Here is a 20,987-nt window from a genome sequence, read left to right on the forward strand (position 1 = left end):
ATGTATTCCATTTATTCTAGCTACTCATAATCAGAACTCCTTATTTACCATGAAAAGAAAACATTTTCAATTATCAAAGTAACATAAGGCCAACATTTAATTATTGTCATTTAAATCTAAATCTTTGCAGACCCTTGATTTATGACCAGCTAAAATAAATTGACACATTGTTCTTTGAGACTCATTTCTTTTCAGTAAGTTGGATGGACCACTTAGATTATTGTGAATATTTTATGGGCATATCAATCTCAGGATGTACCCTTACTTTGGCTTTGGAAAGCTAATAAGATACATTTACTGAATTTGTTTTTGTCTTTTTTCAATTATTTTACAAAAACATCTTCTAATAAAACACTCTAAATTAAAAACAACTGTATACTTTGTAAAAAATAGTTCATTAAGATTTACATACTGTACAAGTCTGCTAGGTAAAACTAGTGCTGAAGTGAACATTTTATGTCATTTTTATTACCAATTGTCTTGGTGTGAGACATACACACATTTTTATTTTTCACTACTAATGATCCTTGCTCTATAATTTTATAGATAAAATGTAATCAAATCTTTAAATGCTAATTTTAATTTTAACATGTTTTAACGTTTGTAACAGTACACACTGTCAAATTGTAATAATTGGGTCCTCCACAAAAAAGAAAAGAAGTTAATTGCCATAAAATAAGTTAAAGAATTTAAAGTACTCCTACATACACACACTTACAGTAGATGCTGTATATACATTTGCAATAAATGCAAAGAATATGTGTAATAGTTGCCTAATATGTGAAAATTATATTTATTATTGTTTTAAAAAAAATTAAAATGCAATCATTTACAGGGGTTATGATTTTTGCCTGAAAATTTGTACATGGAAATTATTTATTAATTTGTACATGGAAATTATGCATGAACTGACACTTGCACCATGCAAGTCCTCTAGCAAAAATCTAATTTTATTCTATGTAAGAAAGCAATGACTTCAGTGTTGGCTGAAAAAGACACATTCCACCTAGTTTCGATGCAGTGGATGAACAATTTACAAGGGCACAATGATCCAATGAGCTGCTAATGTCTATCTGTAGGCCAACTGAGATATGCTGTTGGAATCCATTGTTCCAGGTGAAGTGTAAAACATCTGCAGGAAACTACACTCTGATTAAGTCATTGACCTGCAGGATGCAGACAGTGCCTTTAAAACAAAGTCTAACTACTGGAGGACAGTGTTTTCTGGGCTACGTTAAGGCAAATAATAATAGTAGACGGCATAAAGATACAAAAATGAGCAGAATTTACAACAGTGCCTTCTAAAATAATCCATCACATGGTTTTAGTTTTCTTATTTGGCCATACTTGCTAGAAATAATTAAATTTTTTTTCTTTAACTTACTAGAAAACTAATTTGGTTGTCTGCATAAATATTTATGACTGCCACTATAGGCTGAGATTAGGAAAAATTGTGAATGAGCTCCATTGGTAAAGAAAGACTGTTAACCTCTTCCCAGCATGCTCCAGTTGAACGTGATTGATCTTGGCTTTGATGTTGAGATAGTAAAGACCTGACTTCAGGCAACTCTGATAGGGGAGGCTATGTAGGGAACCTTCCTCATGCAGCCAATCAGCCAGAGGAGATTTACATATGGTCATTTAGGACCTAATCAGTGAGTCAAGAGGTAAGCTTTTAATTGCTAACTTTGTAAGGAGCTTGCATGGTTTAGCATTTGTCTCTTAAGCAAATTTTATTGACTCTATAAAAATAGAAGCATACATCCTAAAGAACATGACAGGACGCCTTGTTGGACAGGACATTGGGAGAGCTTTCCATCATTCTGTAGATGGGCTACATTTAATTCAAGAAAATGGACCCCAGTTTTTTTCAGATGGTTTTACACCTACTCCAGGATTTTCATATAAAAGTACTGAGTATGGACAAGCAATTCATGAGGATCTTCCAAATTCATCTGGTTTTCCCAGGGCCTGGTATACTTTCCCAGGGACTGAAGCTTGGCCTCATGGTGAAATGATGCTACATCACAATCCTGGAGTAGAAGCCTGTGATTCTTTGAAAGGAGGGGAAGTGGTGAAAACAGAAAAAGAGAATTCTCTCTATCACCCTTGGACTTCTTGCCTGCTTTCTCAAATCCCAAGTGGCCCTACAGGTCTGGTATCAAATAGTAGCCCCGTTTCCACAAGGACTTTGAGGGGAACTGGCGAGCTAAATCTTGTGCCATGCAGCCCCAGCGATACCAGCAAAGGGAGCCCAAAAGCAAATGGAAGCCTGGAGAATGAAGATGGAAAAGGGATATCGAGTGACAGTGGCGATGAGGTAAGTTTTATAAAGCGATAATCAAAGTTGGCAGCATTTATGAATGTAATTAGCAAAGTGCAAACTTTGAAGATTTATTCAAAAATTATTAGATAAGGGAATCAAATGTGGTGATTCAAGATTAACTGCGGAAATGGAAATGAATAAATCAACCGAAATACACCAGTTAATTGCCTCGAGTGTCTAGATATCGTCGGTAACATGAACGTAACACGGTCATATAGAATAATTAAAATATTTTGTTCAATAATTTGTAGTGATCGTATTTACTTAAACTCGTCCGTACCTTTTTGGAGTGTCTAAGTGTTGCCATTTCGTATCGACCATTATTATTCCGCCTCGGTGACACACTGGGCAAAAACCCTGCACTTTGCGGAAGAGTCGGCATTTTTGGGGAGTATATAACTAAAAGCAATATAACTTTGGCATTGCTTTTACTGCCTAATTTACTAAGTTTAATTATGATTATTATAAGGGCAAATGAATCCAGTTCCAGGCTTGAAAATGTATAGCAAGAGTTTACGACGCCGGGTCCGTTCCTTTTTTCTTTTACCTAACGGTAGCTCGCCGCTGTCGCTCCTTTTTTTTTGGATGTATTTGCTTATAACTGATTTCGGAATTTCAAGTCAGTGAATGTGACTTTCGCAATACAGACATGGGTGGTTGATGAGTTCCGTGCCAGTAAGTAAATCAGAGTTCCGCGTTGGTTCCTGCCGTTCGCGCGACTCTGTCTACATTGGCTGCGATTTCTTGCGATCCTGCAATGGACTAAATGAGTTCAGGAAACTAATGAATACATTTAATGTGATGCGCCTTTACAGTACATGGAAAATCCCTTTCAAAATTATACAAATAACATCGTGAGATGAAAAAAATATATAATCTTTGGTTTGTGTGCGTTTGCGGTTAGTGTCTACCATTATTAAACAGATCTTTGGTGAACTGTATTAAGAAAATTGCGTTTAAGTATGTAGTTCTTGATTGTAAACTAAACAAACTGTAAGTATGATTTTTTTTACAGTAGTAATGCATTTTTAAATCACACAACATGTACAGTTTAATGTGTTATTTACATTAAAATGGATGTGCCAAGACGTTTTGGTAGGCATTGCCTCAAAACGGGGAAAAGGGGTACTTTCTGAGGTATAGTGCCATGCACATATTCACATGTACTTAATGCTCATATTCATGTATACATTGGCAAACCTTGCTGTCTCTAATGGCTGATTATTACTAATTAACAGACAAGTTGCTAACACTCTCTCTTCTGAGTGTATAATTTATTTACAGATATAACACAAATTAACAATAGGACAAAGCAAATAAAAGAATTACCACTCAATTACATGCAATATCAAATGCAATCCTTTTAAATATTAAGAACAAGAGTTCACTTAGTAGTACATTAAATGAAAGTTTAATTCTCTAAAAAGTGATTGTCGGGGGACAAATATTCAAATATTATATAAATATGCATTTAAAAACAAAATAATCATAAACTCATTTTCATTTATTACAAAACATCATTTTACTTGCAAATCAGCCCAAACCCAGTACTTTCTTGGGCAACATCAGGCTAAGGTAGCAAACATCCAACTTTAGCTCTCTAGCTATTCACACAGTAGCATGGTGATTTTATTGGTTTGTATACTTGGAATAACAAATGAAAAAAGTATTTTTTTAAAACACAAAGTGCTCAGTTATGAAATCCTTGATGTGTTCTTTGGTACAGTTATCCTGTAGTAGTGTGTTGTACTGTGTTAGCCATCATGGATGCAATGAGAAGTCAAGCAAAACAACACCTTTTATTGGCCAACTGAACAGATTACAACATGCAAGCTTTCAAGGCAGCTCATGCAGGCACCTTCTTCAGGCAAGAGGTAATCTTGAAACTGCAATCTTTTTAGTTAGCCAATAAAAAGTGTCATGTTGCTTTGTTCAGTTATCCTGAAAATATTTCGGTATCTTCTCACCACAGTCTTTCAAGAATGTTTAACATGACCTCTACTGATGTAATGACCTGCGCTGCTTTGCTTTTTACAATGAACAATAGTCAGGCACATGTACTTGGAAGAGATCATCCATCCATCCATCCATTATACAACCCGCTATATCCTAACTACGGGGTCACGGGGGTCTGCTGCAGCCAATCCCAGCCAACACAGGGCGCAAGGCAGGAAACAAACCTCGGGCAGGGCACACATGCGAACACACACACACACACCAAGGACAATTTAGGATCGCCAATGCACCTAACCTGCATGTCTTTGGACTGTGGGAGGAAACCAGAGCACCCGGAGGAAACCCACGCAGACACAGGGAGAACATGCAAACTCCACGCAAGGATAACCCGGGTCTCCTAACTGCGAGGCAGCAGCGCTACCCATTGCACCACTGTACCCCCCTGGAAAAGATCAGCGAGGTCCTAATGGGATAGCCATAGTAAACACTGAAGCAGAATCATCAAGAGGCAAAAATTAACATTGACTTATTTTTTGGTCTTTTTTTTTTCTAAAGCAGAAAAATGCTGTTAGGCCAAAGAGGGCAAAGGGGCAGGGGCTCCATTAAATGAAATGCCTATCAGTAGTGAGATTTGTTTTCTTATAAAGTTGTATTTTTTATTGACAGGAAACCCTTACTGCTGATGATCTGGAACAATTTGCAAAGGAATTAAAACACAAGAGGATAACCTTGGGGTTCACACAAGCTGATGTGGGCCTAGCTTTGGGTGTTTTGTATGGTAAGACACTTATCTTCTTAAATTCTATTTATTAAGAAATTGTGGGCACAAAAATTCAATGAAATGCAGTACTTCTCAAGTAATCAGGATATCAAGGTCAAGCATTTTATATCCTGAGCATGTATATCTTGTGTAGTATCAGCACAGTGCTTTATGAAAAACATTCATTGTTAAGGTGACCACCCCTTTAATGAACTATAGAAGGAAAAGTCTAAAATTTACTCAATATGAAAGTTGAAAATTGGACAAAAAGAACCGAGCTTATGTCATTCTTGTTCTGTTCTTGTTTGCTATAACCCATGCAGTTCCCTCACTGTATGTACCCATGATGTTTAACTTTTAACTGAATTGAAAGATACAATCACAAACTTAAAACAAACTGCTTATTTTTAGTACAAATTCTAAAATCATTAATAGATACATCAATTTTATTTATCCAGGGGATCTATTTTTCCTCCCATATCCCGAGAACATGTGTTTTATGGTATGTGATAATTCTGAGTGTGTGTCCTGCTTGTACTCCGTCCAGGATTTGTTTCACACTTGTGCTTAATACAGTTGAGAGAGATATCAGATCTCTAAGACAATGAACTAAATAAGTGTTTTTGAAAGTGGACAAATGAATGGATGGGAGTGCTGTATTTGCAATAGTCTTTAAAAGTACGTGACTTATAATTAAAAGTGTGCTTTATTACCATAAAATTCATTCAATTGACCTTTTTTACAAAGATTTCTCAGTTTTAACCAAAATAATGTAAAATTGCATTTTTTTAGCTTCAAATTGTTTTTACTGAGATCATAAATGATTAGATATAGTGCTTGTTTAACATTATTGGTCTTAGAATTCTTGTCAAATCCACATTTGATTTTTTTTCTTCTTCTTTTTTTTCTTTTTTGATTTTAGGAAAAATGTTCAGTCAGACAACCATCTGTCGCTTTGAAGCACTCCAGCTGAGCTTCAAGAATATGTGCAAACTGAAGCCACTGTTGGATCGTTGGCTACGGGAGGCTGATAGCAACCAGAATTTACAGGAGGTGAAATTGTATTAATTACTGGCTCTTTGGATTTAAAAAGAACCTTAAATAGCAAGAAATTCTAAAGTTGCATGTAATCATAGTTCATTCAAATTATCTACCCTGGTTATGACTTTCCTATTCTGTCAAAGTTTCAGAGATACAGTAATAAAATGTTTATCAAATATATTCCAATATTTTATATTCCAAAATTTTCTGAAAAGTAAAATAATGCCTCAACTGTGAGCCTCATGAAAATTAAGATAAATTATACCATTTGCGCCTCTCTGATTATGCTTTTTTATACATGCTGTGACTGCTCACAAATGCACCTACTCTTGATATGTACTGATTGGTCTTCTCTTTAATAATTACTTCCTTTAATATACCCCTGATGAATGTTAAGTTTTCCCCTGTTAGCCTATAGTTACTTAGAATGCTTTGATCACCTTTTTTATATCAAGGGACAACATTAGTTACTTTCTAATCTTTGGGAATTTCCTTGGTGTGCAGTAATTTTTGAAATATGTATGTCCAGGGTTTATGTATGCATGCAATAACCTTCTTAAATACCGCAGAATAAATGTTAACTGGCTCCTGCCTTTTATTTCAGTATTTTTACTCCAAACAGAACTTTCTGTCTACAATTATTATTAAATAACCAGTAATGGCGCATTGCATGATAACATGCAGTGAATACACTTGACTTGAGCATTCATACTCTTTCTCTGTAAGTTTACCACTCGTTTGCTCAGAGGTTGATGTGCTTGCTGCTTCCTGAGCAGCTCTTCTTTTCTCCAACCTAGCGGCCTGCTTCTTCTCTTCTTTTGTCGGCATCTTTTCACTTTAAAAGTGATTAAGTCAGTGTTTGTGTTGCAATTACTTAGTACGTTTTCTTTCATTTTTCACTTAAGCTGGCACTTAAGTCTTCAATCTGCTTCAAGAATGATGTAAAATATGAAGTGGTAAGGGAAGTGATGACGAAGATGGTAGGAATGAGAAAGGCGCCCGTAAACATGTGCCGCACGGCTGCCCTGTTGGCCGCTGCCAGGAGTTGATTCTACAATAAAATAAAATAAAAAGAGGAATAAGCTTGGAGGTCAATCATCACCCTGAAAGCAGATAATAGACATCACGTAGTAAATGTGTACCAAATTTCAGCTCAATACGTCAAATGGTTTGCGAGCTACAGGTGATTTAAAATCCTGGACAGACAAACGGACAGCCATGGTAGTGTATTATATAAGAAGATTTGTTAGTTCCTAACTATTCATCTTACATTCATACTTGCATTTAAACCATTTCTTCCAAATTCCCTTCCCTTTCACCGTAGGATCATTGTATTTCTGTGCATCTTCAACTCATGTATATTTAGCTAATTCTATTAATGCATCTTGATTTTATTGAAGAACTGTTTGGCTCATTTTAAGCTACCCAAAAATATGTGTGATGCTACCTAAAAATAAAATTTCAGTTAATCTTGACGCTTGTCCAAAGTGTTTTACAGAAAGGACTAGTTCAGTTTTATCTGTTAGTCCTTCCGGCTATCAAAGATTGTGTGGTAAATTTTAGTCCTGAATATGCTGTATATTTTATTGCTATATGTCATGTATTTAACTTAAAGAAAATGCACCTTGCCTTATTTTCAGCTGGTGCTATTTCTATTGCTTCAGATTTAACACAAGCAGTTTATTTTAAAAATATATATGTAAACAGGGAACTGTTAAAGCATGTGTTGTTTTAGAGACTATTTTTCAACAATTTAGTTGTTGAAATGATTGTCTCACAACTCCTAAGTCCCAATTTTTAATCTGTGTTGGGGTCATTTATATGTCTGCACTTAATACTGGTGTTTCTATGGGATTTATCTTATAGCCTTGCACTTGCTTTCACTTTGAAAGGTGATTCCATTCTTAGGCTTGCCAGGAAGAATAGGCAGGCTTATTACACACCCCAAGTTAATTTAGCTTGACCTCTGATCTTAATATGCACATCCTTGAGATAAACGAGTGACCAAAGAAAAAAAAAGTATTAAGACAAAAGGAGAATGTGATCATTTCATAAAAACAGGAACTTTCATGGAATCCATCCCAAGTCTGCTGAAGGTTTGAGGCAGCAGCATTAATTACTGTACCTCTGTATCCAACTTTGCCCTACAAAACATTATTGTCAAATTCTAAGCAGATAAGCTACTGTTTGTTGTTAAGAAATATAATTTGTGGTTTAAATATTGGGTATCTATTGGGTATCTTATTATGTTTTATTCATACAATATTTCTGTTTTTTATTTTTATGGTATAATGTAAATAATACAATTTAATACTGGAAAAGGGAAGTTACCTTTAAGAGCTGTCCCTATGTTGATTTTTCTAGAGAAGCAATTAACATACATTGAATAATCACCTATTTTCATTTTAAGAAAACATGTAAATATCATGATTATGTTTAACTTTTAAATTTTATATGTCAGCTTTGTAATCTAGAACAAGCTGCAATTCAAGCACGAAAGCGAAAGAGGACTAGCATTGAGAACAATGTCAAGGGCACTTTGGAGTCTTACTTTGTGAAGTGTCCAAAGCCATCTGCACAAGAAATTGCTCACATAGCAGGAGACCTCAGCCTGGAAAAGGATGTAAGAACTTTTAATGTTTTATAATTTCCACAGTATTTCTCTCTGTATTTGGACATGTACTTGATTGCTTCCTTTATTCACTGTCAAATGTTAAGGTGTAAACATTACAGTTTAAAATTAGCTTGTTCCCTCAGTGCCTCCTTTAGTATATCAGTTTCGATTAGTTGAGTGACATATAGATGTTCAAATATCATTCACCAATTTTAAGTAATTGTGTGTATAAATAATTTAAACTGTTAAGTGGATGACAGATTGAGTTGATGAATTCTCTCTCTCTCTCACATATTATGATTTTATTACTGAAATATGCAGTTTAATACAGTATAAATTTGTCTAGGAGTCAGAGCATCAAAAACCATACATACAGTATCTGCAACACATAAATGTTTGTATTAAGTTGATGACTATCATGGAGAAAAAAGCATATTCAGGCCTGTCCAATATGTACTTAACCCAAGATGGCATTTCTTCAGATGAACACCCTTTTCCTAGCAGGTGTTGAGGGGACACATCAGTGAACACCGACCTTGTTTGGTCATTGTCTGATCCATCTAACTGGGCCACTCAGTTATTAGACTCGGCTGAGCACTACATTCAGACCCTGCTCCAGCAACAGCTCATGGTCTGTCTGTTCTAGATTAGATTTACCATCCTGTGAGTGAACTTTTGCACTGATTGAGACACACTGATCTTTCATCCATAGCAAGGTCACAATCCATGTTATTCTGCATGACAATTTTGAGTAGAGCTACTAGCTGAAGCATTTTGGGGATATCTTGAGGAAGTGTCTAAGTATGTCTGCCTTGAGACAAATGCTTAGCACAGCCCATGGGAAGGAGAATCTGGTCAAGCTCAGGACTTGCTGGAAGGATTATTGCATATCCACCAGAAGGCATAGGAATACCTACCTGTTCATTACTTAAAATAACGTTACTCATAAGTGGCAGGACAAAGCAATGTTTTCTACTTTAGCAATTTCTGGATAATAATACACCTATAAGGAACATTGCATGTTGATGCATTATTACATTTGAGTTTTAAAAATGTAAACAAATGAAAAGGTTACTCTGTATGGACGTACTGATATAATGTTTAAGGAAAAATGGTATCAACATGTATTAACCAGAAGCAGAGTGGGATATGAGAAATGCAAAATGAGTTTTGACATAAAATGGATTTTGGTGGGAAGTGGAGATAGATCAAAGTTTAATGAATAAACATTTTTATTAAAACAATCAATATTAAACTTTTGTTAGTGATTTAAAGCATGCAGCTAAGTAAATTGGTTTTATAGTTGTGGATAGATGTCTTTGTAACCATCCTGTAGTGTACGTGTTCTTAATTCTGCACAAATAGGCTCTGGCTCCCCAAAAAATCCAGTTATGATCAAGTGGATATGGAAAAGGAGTGGATCGATATTTTAAATTGATATTTTTTATATCTAGTATACTGCATAAGTCATGTCTTAAACTATATGTGATTTTTTGTGAAAATTAAATTTGATTTAATGTTCATGTTTTTTCTCTTGCAGGTAGTCAGGGTATGGTTCAGTAATAGAAGGCAAAAAGGCAAAAGATCTGCTTTCCCAGGAGCAGATGAGTTTGATGGAACAACACAGTTTAATATTCCTACAGTATCTCTGCCTAATCCTATGGTATCTCAACGCTACAACAGCCAGACCTTCCCTTCCACACTCTATGTTCCACAATTTCATGACACAGAAACTTTTTCACAGTCTATGCCATCTAATATGAACAGGGCAGTGGCACCTAGCTAAGCTGAAGGGCAAAAGCCTTTGTGGAGACTTTGAAAGGGTACAACTTGAAATGGTTGGTTCCACCTAATTAAAATGAGGTGGTTTGGAACATGGTGTAGTAGAATATAGATTGTGCTGTCATATACATGAAAAATGAAATAATAGAAATAGCAAAATAACAGAAATAATATAAACAAAAAATGAATATGTAGGATAGTGGGACGAATAAGATAGTTATTAGATAGGGTTCAAATTACTTGTAAATACTATTTTTTTCAAATCATTTTTTATTTTATTGGTTTTACTGATTTTTTTTTTCAAAAGGGGCAGCACAATGCATTTATTTTAGTTTTTTTCTTCCCTATGTATATACGCGTATATAAATGCCATTTTGGTGGGTGAAGGACATGTGTATTTGTAAATAAAGCATGCTTGATACTTTTTTGTGGCCTCAAAGATACCTGTTTGTGCAATATGTTGTAGAAGACTAGAATGGATTGTCCTGACTTACCCAGAAAAAATAACAAAATTAAATGTCTAAAATATTGATATTAATAGGAACAGTTTAAAGAAATGTATTTTCTTCTAAGGCCCTGCACTGGACTAGAGTCATGTCCAAGGAAGGTTCGTGCCTTGCATTCTTCCTAGATGAGCACCAGACCACCTTTGACTCTAGAAAAGGATTAAGGGTGTTCAACAAATGGGTCGATAGATTTCCTCCTATTCTTGTCTTGAACAGTACTACATGTAAACTGATGTTATTTTTTCTGTGTCCATTTTGAATACTTTCTTTTCTATTTCTGAACATTGACTGTTCTTACTTAAAAATGTTTCCTTAATAGTTTTTATGCAAATAAACTTACAATACTCGGAGCAGCAGAGTGAGTTGGAGATAAGCAACATCCTTTTCGTCTAGAGCATTAATCTTTAGTTTTTAAGCCACACTGATTGACCACCATTTTTCTTCATGAAAGATCTGAATGATCAAAAAATTTAAATCAAATGTGATTGAAAGGATTGAAAAAGTTATTTTGTCTGCATTTGATTGAAAGAGATCATTATTGTTCATACTTATCAGAATGCTAGTTATTATTGTTATTTAATAATGAGAGTCAATATATAGTTTTGGCATAGGCTAGCGTTTAAGTGTGATGACTGGTAAGTGTTCTTGTGTTAAAAATATGAAAAATATATTCCTTTTGTTTAGCATTTCATTCACTTTATTAAATTTCACGAGTTTCATCTTCATTCTCATAAAATTGATTTAATCATAAGGGAGTATTATTCTTTATATTTATCAGAATCCTAGCTATTATTATTTGATAATGAGAGCCAGTGTATAATGTTGGCAGGTGTGATAACTTCTAAAATCTCAAAAATGATATACATTATTTTTAGAGGCCATGGCAAAGCTGAAAAATTAAGTCCAGATCATGACAATTTTGTTAAGAGCAGCTGCAGACTCCTGTCGCTGTGTGAATGCAATTTATCTAAAATGTTTGTATAAGATATAGGTAGTGTTTTGTGGCTAAGAAATCTGTTTTGCTTCTTAACCTGTAACAAAAAGGCCAGATATATACCAAAATAGTGGGCTTTATTAAACCAAAACATTAGGGAGAAATGACGTTTGCAAGAAATCAAAGGTATGAAATAAAAAGACAAAAAGGACATGTAGCCTCACCCTGCATTCACATGTCTTTCTATAATGACAAAAGCATAATGTCAAATAGAAACTGATTTATTGTAAATGAAGTACCCCGTAGCAACGTGAATTGCATTTCAAAGAAAGTGCAAATTATATACAAGAACACTTAGAAATATGTATTCTGCATTTAGCTACCCAAAAGAAAGCTGTAGCTTCTGCCACTACTGTAGTGTGATGCCCCAGTGTTACTCCTTCTTAAGGAATTTGTTCTCATTAGAATGTCGAATTGCACAATATGACAAGCCAGTATAATTTAAAAGAACGTACCTGTGCATTGATGCTATGAAATGATCTGTCTTTTAGATTGTCAGCCTCTAATGACTTTGGTGGTGCCATTATTCCCACTTGAGTGCAGTCTGTAGCACTTATGATGCTTCAGAAGCCTAGAGTGCATTATCAAGTGCCACTAATACAGCTCTGGATTAATGCATTTCAAAATTTACCTACAAAAAAAGTCATTCAGATGATTTGTGTAACGGTCAAGCATTTACTAGAATGAGTTGACATCATAATAATTAGCTTCAACTAACTACATACACAAGTTGGCAGTTCTGTAACTGTTAAAAACTGGCAAGGGGTTTATGCTGTTCTTTACCAATTTTTATTATGGACAATCCATGCTCTCCCATTTCCCTGATTTTCAAAGAATGGGCACGCCATGAATGATCCTAAAGGGTTGTTGAAAGCAACCTAATATTACAACATAACCATGCCCATCTATATAAAAATCATCATTATGAATGCCAAACAATATTTGTCAGTTTTCACGAGTGTTTCGATTTTACTGAGTGATCCTCAATTACAAAACATTTTGTATTTTAATATCTTACTAGTAAAAAAAATACTGACAATTATAATGATAAAAATGAGGGCAAAGGTAATTAATTATTGAGGTGAGTAAATTGTATCAACTTAATATGTTACTCTTCATTATTATAAAATATACAAACAAATATTGTCATGACCTATCAAAAATGAAAATAGGCTTTCTTTAAAATTAATGTTTATGCTGGTGGGTCAAAAGCTGTACATAGTATGTGAGCTCCCACTTTAGAGAGATTTTAAGGAAGGGAGCATGTCATCGTATAATTACTTGAATTGGGGCATTTTTCTTATACATTACTCTCACGTAGGGCACCAAAATATGGGTGGTGGCATTTATTTTTTAAATAACATTAAAGCTGACTTATGAACACATGTTGTAAACATGGAAACATGCAGGCAAAAATATCGACTTGTGGCCAGGTACAAAGTACTGTCTTGATGTGCCAAGTTAAGTGGGTGAGTTAGGCTTGTAAGCAGTTGAGCTGTTTGGAAGCAACTGGAAACTGGCCAACTCAGCTGAAGGGTGTAGATTGCAGCATAATCCCATACCTGACACTAACAATTGTTTGTTGTTGGGTCCAGGGGTACTGGCGACGCTACTGGGCTGAACACAAAGGAGAGCGTAAGTCAGATTAGCAAGCTGCACAGCATTCACCCATGCTGCTACAGCAGAGGAAGGGGATGGATCTTGCAATCTGTTGAAGAGTGCTGGGTCCTCCAGGTCTGTTTTTGTATATAGTAACAATATTGATTGCTATTTAACTGGTAAAGTGTTCGCCGATAGGGAGTTTATGGTCTGATCATTTTCACCGGATGCAGAATGATGGCCGGGTAAGGTCCACACACCTTGTATCATGTTTTGTATGTATTCAGTCTCCTCTTGATGACTTCCAACAAAATTCTGATACCTTTGCCCTTAATAACCATTTCACAGTCCTTTTGTTTGTACTCTATTTTTGCATTTCTTATTTACTTTAGTTTGTACCTTCATTTTTGTTTGTGATTACTGATTCAAAGACTGCTTCCTAAAGCACAGCAGCAAAAATACCTACATTTTGTATGTGGACACACACTCGATGAAAAAGAGTTTTTTTTTTCCCAACCACAACTAACAGCCAAGTCCTTCTTTAAACAAACAACACACACTTCAATACCAGCAACTGAAGGACAAGGCACCAGAATTCTGGTGTAGAGCAGCAGTTCACTTGGCATTTAATGTTGATTTAACTTAATGGCATGAGAAGGCAGCACAGCAGAGTCCAGTCCAGGAAGGCCGCAGATTTTCATTCTAACCCTTTTCCTAATCCGTGACCAGTTTTCACTGCTAATTAAATTCTTGTTCCCTTAATTTTATTAGCCCTGATTTTAAGGATTCAGTGCTCTGAGTTGATCATTTTCTTCATTAACTTGCAGCCAAACAGAAATAAGACATGAAAGGAGCCAACAGATGACCAGCTCAACTAGGCCTTCAAACTCCAACCAATTTCACAAAGAGAAGCCAATTCTTGCTGTTAATTAAGCTAATTATTTAATTCCATGGCTTGTTGCTGATCTCATTCTGCCACAGCACACATTTCCAAAACTGATGATTTTGTTTTTTTCTAAGAACGTCAAAATGTTTTGGTGACCTGAGAGATCAACCTTACTGAGATCATCACCTTTCTTTATTTTCAGATATTGTGTGATGGGCACAGGTGAGCTGCTCACATGGCAGCTTGTTTTTTGTCTCATTTTTTGGTTGTTAATTAAGGAAAAAGAAACGACAAAAGGGCCTGAGTCAAGTTAATTAAAATTATTGCAAAAGAAGTTAATTACCAGCAAAAACTGGTCACTAATGAAGAAGATGGTTAGGATGAAAACCTGCTGCCACTGCGGCGCTCAAAGACCGGAATTCAACACCCGTGGTCTAGTCCCTGTAACATTAGGCACTGCACATTCTCTGAAGATCCCAGCTAGCTCTTTAGAAGGTTAAACAGCAAACCTGTCAGATGTTCAACTATAATGGAAAATGGCAGCAGGGTGTGGTAGTTTCTCCTCTTCATCTTGTTCAAATGTTGTCACAAAAATGACTCCAATGAATTATGTAACCACTTTACATGCCCTTTTATGTCCCTGCTTATCTTTATTATTAAAAAATAAAAAAGAACATGTTCTTAATCTTATAAACTGCCTTAGAATTTATTTGTTTAAAAGTTGGTGCTTCAAAAGGGCCTTGGCTCACATCTTTAAATCAATCTCATATAGAGCGCAATATTACATAAAATGCTTTTTCAAATAAAATCGAAATACATAAATGCAAGCTAAATCTATATATAAAGATGCAAATGTGGCAAAAATAGAAAATAAAAGTCTGCACAACCATTGCAAGCACTGCAGCATTCCATGTAATAAAAGCAAACAAAACTGTCAATTGTTGCTGTTAATGATTTACTGTACTTTTATTACATTTGGCTATCAACATCATCATCATCATCTGGGGTACACAGCACATCCCTAAAACAATACAGACACACACCAGCTCATTTTCAAAAGCAATGATTTTAGTAATTTATTAACACAAAGCAGACAAGTGAGAAATAAATAATTGGGGAAGCACAGTAATAAGGAAATACATCTGAACAAAAATGTCTGCCTATTAATGCCAGGTTAAACACCATTCCAGTCCTGTTCTTGCAAATGCTGTGACTAATCCTTTTGGCTGTCCAACCAAAGCAATGTGCCCCAAGAATGAAAATTTTCCAGCTCCACCTTGCAAAAGCTTAATTCAGGATTCCTAAAAATTCCAAAAAATTTCCACGAGTTTTGCATAGCTTCTAAGCAAATTTCCATGACTCAGTTTTTGCGCTTTTGTAAATACATTTGCCGTTACAACTGCTAGAACAATAATACAGATGTGACAGGTTTGTGGGATTTAGAATAGTGTTAGTTATCTAATAATATGTTTAGGCCCCTGCTTTGCAAATCCTCCCCCAGTTCAACACGTGCACACCGGACCCCACTAAGGGATTAATGATTTCATTATTAGTTTGTAGCTGTGAACTACAACTCGCAAAACAATTTGAACAGTGTTAGGTCAAACGTATGATTTAATAAACTTTAAAAAAAATAATAAAAATCAAAAACAAATAAAATTTTCTATTGATTCCAAAACATTTTCTGACTTAAAACTTTATTACAAATATATTTTTGCATGGCATTACCCTTTAATCTCAACAATTTGTTCATTACTAGAAAATTGGCAACATTTCTCAATGGTTAGTCAAAACAAGTAGGTCAAATGTTATGACTTTCCAACATTCATAAAATGCTTCTCTTCATAAACACAAACTATTTTCTGTACAAATAATATCCTGAAAAACTGAATGTCATAAGTGGTATAATAATACTTAGAGGTGTTATTTGTGATCAGTCACAACGATCTCTGCTTTATTTCATCCAATTTCCTCAGAATTTGCTTGTTGATGTCCATAAACTATGTCAGTTTTATTCTTTTGCAGTTGGATTTTGTAATTAAAGTCCATTTGCTTGTAGTTTATGCTTTGACAGCATAATCATCTGCGGTATGTTCAAGCGCTTTTGCATCACCTTTCACTTGGTCTCTATTTTTTCCCCAGCTTGTCAAGTTCATTCAGGAGGGTCTTCCTCGATGTTAATCCTCTGTCCTTCCCTCAGTCTTTTCTGATTGTCTCACAACTCCTAATTGACTTTATTACTGTTCTTCACGCAAGATTCTTCTGCCCATCTCCTGCAGCTGACATAAAAAAGCCCTTTTATGATCTTAACATTACAGTACATACTCCCCCAATGATGTCAATGATGATTCTCTGTGCAACCACTCACTGCTCCTTCAGATTCTCCATTACTATCTCCTTATTCAGTGAGAACTTCCTCTCCACTCTTGCCTGTCCAGGAGACATAACCAACAGCACCCTTTACTACATCCCACAGCCGTCTGAACTCTGCTTTGAAACCTACACAGAGCATCTAACATTTTTGACTTGGAGTCAGTTTCATGGAAGTCTGCTGTGCTAACAGCAAAATTACAAAATTCCTTGAGCTCCTTCAGTACATCATCATACACCAACTTGTTCACTTGCTTTACTCTGACAAAGAGTGTGCAGGACCCTCTTCATTTTCTGAACACACAACTCCTTACTTGAGACCATCTGTCTTGTGGTCAAGACAGTGCATATTCCTGACAAGCAGGTAGTTTACTGGTGCCAGTTTTAAGAAGCTTGGCAAAGAGCTCAGTTATCTGCCCCTCTGAAATTTCCTTATTAGCCTTAAGCTGACTGAGGACCTTCTCCTTCTACAATTTCAACATCCACCACTGATGCATCTCTTCTGGTCACTGGTTTACTGAAATGGGACCTAGAGGAGCTCCAGTGCTGATGTTGCTTCTCTTGGGATCTTTTCCTTAACAAAATGTTCCATGAATCCTATTCAACAAAAAAATGACTTTAGTTGTTTTTTTTGTAAAAGTATTTAACAGTGAAAGTCATCACATATAAACACATTGATTTTAAAAATAATTGCATTATTTATTGGTAATATAATCTCATTAAATGTAGGGCCTTAATTTTGTTTGTGCGAGTTTTTGGGGGGGGGGGGGTCCTTGTAGATTTCAGCATAGGGCTTATAAAGATTATGATCTCAATGAAATATCTGATTTATCTCACCATGTGTACATAATAAATACATTCACTGACATTTTCTGCCTAGTAACCAAAAAAGAAATCTCTCTATTACAATAAAAATATCCTGGGACGAGACAAGACTCTTTAGCCTGGGACGAGACGTAACTTTTTCAGAAAGATACTTTCACATCCTGTGAGACGAGACTTTGTGCCAAGAGATTTAACCACACCTGGGGTCAGAAATAAAAGACAAAGAGTAGATGACAAAGTAGAACATCGTAAAGAATTCAAAAATGTTGGCGCGATACACATGCAGTGCAGGTTAGAGATAATGGAAGTACTAAAATTTGAAAGTCCCAAAAAATGATACTAAAAATCACATTAGTGCAAACAAACAGAAATTATTACTCGGTCAAATAACAGAACAGCAAAAATAGATCAAATATATTGTTCGGATTTAAACTTTAAGTCAGAGACTTGTAGATCGTCTAAGTTGTGTTACCATCAGGGAAAAGTAGTTTTTCTTCCCAATGAAGAGGCGTATCCGCAAGAATTAAAAGATTTGTTGTTTGGTGAAAGTGAAATCCACATACGCAAGTGGCAGAGATGCAAAGTGGCTGGAGCGTAAGCAGAGGCCGGGGGGGTTGGTGAGCGAAGCGAGCAGGGGGCAAAGCCCCCTAGTACTGCTTAAAAATCAGTATTAGAATTAAAATATTATTATGGTGATTAGCAAATAGCAATGTTATTCAGGATATTGGAGGCTCTTAGACATAGTATCTATCTATCTATCTATTGGCCACATTCTCTAACCGGTGGTGTTGACAAAATTTCAGCATAAATGTGTTGCAATCGATGATTGTGGTAGATGAAGAGGAGTTGAACAAGTTGTCAATTCCAATCGTTTTTCTTGCTGCCTTCTCATTGTCAATGTTTTTCTTACCTTTTGAATGAATTGCTAGCGAAGCTTCACACCTATTATTCACATCAAACATTTTACAACATAATTTATATTTTACACTTCCTGCGTCTTCACCATTACGGAGCCATAGCTTGTATTTTTCATTTGTTAACCTGATATTACAGAACACAGATTTACCAGGCATTTTGGCATATGCATTACAGTTCACTACACAATTAGCGCAAGATCTCATAACGTTACAAATGCATTCCACTTTTCAAGGTTTTGCTAATTTACAAACGTACAAGACATAAAACTTTATTTTAAAAAATCCATGACTTTTCCAAAAATTAAAGGTCATTTGATAATTTTCCAAAACTTTTCCAGGATTTCCATGCCTGTGGGAATCCTGTTAATTAATATTTATTTATTCTGGTAATGCTACATCCTGGCCTGTCAAGCCTTACACACTTCATGATTCCAAACACAAATGGCTGCTGGTTTAAAGGCTTCTTAATACCTCATTTCTGAGGGGGTTATTTAGCAATAAATTTGGTGTCCTCCTCTGGTGATTGTTGATTATGATGGGCACCAAGGGGAGGTGGTGCAAATACATTATGTGGAGCCAAGTGAGTCTTCCTGTGATCCTGTGCTATAATAACATTTAAGAACAAGACTGTAGCCCATACATTGAACTAAGTGTTAAGTGCTAAATCCACAGCACCAGTTGCAACTGTGATCACATCATCTTTATAACTGGGTACATTCCCTCTTCTTTAAGACGGGCACCTCAATGTACTCACAACTACCTTATTGAAACTTTGATCAAGCTTCTCTTTCCATCTCCTATCCTCACATTTATTTATTCATTGTGTTCAAGTGCTTAAACTAGAGGAGGCTCGACTTTAGGCCTCCTATATGTTAAAGTTAAGGATGGTCATTGTTTTAAAGTACTATGTTGCCACATTATTGAGCTTGTAATGTAGCCAGACCCAGTAAGCACTAGGACAGTAGGAAGATGAATACGAGAGACAACTGTGGCCCATCAAGATTTTGTTTGGCTAACTGACTGAGAAATACCTTGTTGTATTTGGAAAATGTGGAATCACATTTTGCTCACTGCCAATAGAAGACTGCATCAGCTTCTACACATATAACACCAAACACTGAGAGAGTAAAGTGCTTTCACTTGTTAAAGTCTCTACTGAGAATTAAGGAGAAAAACCTTAAAACAGGTGATAAAGAGGAGTTAAAGACGACTGGAGGAAAAGGAAAAATGCTTACACAAGGAAGAGGTACAAGCTGCAACAAAATAATGTGAAAGAGGTTTGTGGTTCTATGAATTATATTACTGGGTTTGAGCAGGCAGATGCATGAGCAGCAGTGGACCATACAAACAAACTTTAAAAAAAATAAAAAAAAGGACTTTCATTGCTCTCATCTACTCACTTTTGCAAAACACTCATTCAATCAAACCGAAAAGCCGCACCAGGGATACCTGCTCCTACAACCAAGTCCTCTTGAACCTCCACTCGTGGTACACACTCTCTCCTTGACATAGACAGTCAATCACAGCTAACCTGGTCAAGGGAGAACTGGAAAAACAATGCACTGCCATGGCTGCAGGTACTGATGGTCAGCCCTAAGCTGTACGCCAGTCTATTGTGTGGAGTTCATCGGAATATGTTTGGTCTGAAGCTCAGCCTGGAAAAGGTTTGATTCATTGCCAAAACAAAAACCCCATTGAGCGTAAACTAGACTTCCAGCCTTAATAGCTCACATCACAAAAAACCCTGGAAAGAAACTACCATGGGCCCTTGTGGAAAACACACTGGAAACCCTATTGTTTGTTTATTAAGCACTCATTGGAGAATACACCAACATCATCTATAGGATACATAGGGCCAAGTGAAATTTGAATAAGCGTGGAAGTCACGTGCACTTCATTTTTTATGGTCCAAGTGTATTCTGCATAATGTTTTTTTATGAATATTTGATGTAAATGTGTAGGTTGCTGTACTATTAATGTGGAAGTATGTAAATGTGACATTTTCTTAAACTAGCTTCAGCAAAAATGGTCTATGTTAATGTCTATTGAGGAGTCTTGATCAATTTAAATTAGTTGTTTAAAAAAAATGTAGAAAAGGTGCAGAAGTGATTAACTGTACGGAACATCAGTCAATCAACAGTGTGGGTAATAAATTAAATTTCGGTCATATACCTGTACTTACACTGCACACTTACCACATTTCAAAAGTTAAATTTATTAAGGAACAGAGACAACTGCAGACTAGACTGCAATCCGTAGACTAGATTGCCAAGATGCTTCAGTGCATCAGAAGACAATTATGAACATATTGGAAATTTTTATACGGTAGATTTAAATCAATGAAGAAAATTACTATTAATTAAGAGACTAATTGCAATTCAAATCAGCAGTAACCCTCCCTCTCCAGGACT

The 20,987-nt window shown here is 35.7% G+C and overlaps 1 protein-coding gene across 1 annotated transcript; it reads left to right on the forward strand.

Moving 5' to 3' along the window:
• Positions 1 to 1,774: 1,774 nt before the first annotated feature.
• LOC127527622 (POU domain, class 5, transcription factor 3-like) lies at positions 1,775 to 10,582 on the forward strand. Its single transcript, XM_051926808.1, has 5 exons — positions 1,775 to 2,320; positions 4,949 to 5,060; positions 5,965 to 6,095; positions 8,545 to 8,706; positions 10,238 to 10,582. The coding sequence occupies exons 1-5, from the start codon at positions 1,775 to 1,777 to the stop codon at positions 10,481 to 10,483; spliced, it is 1,197 nt and encodes a 398-aa protein (XP_051782768.1). The 3' UTR covers positions 10,484 to 10,582.
• Positions 10,583 to 20,987: the final 10,405 nt, after the last annotated feature.

The sequence above is a fragment of the Erpetoichthys calabaricus genome, chromosome 1 (assembly GCF_900747795.2).
Source record: "Erpetoichthys calabaricus chromosome 1, fErpCal1.3, whole genome shotgun sequence".
Classification (NCBI taxonomy): domain Eukaryota; kingdom Metazoa; phylum Chordata; class Cladistia; order Polypteriformes; family Polypteridae; genus Erpetoichthys; species Erpetoichthys calabaricus.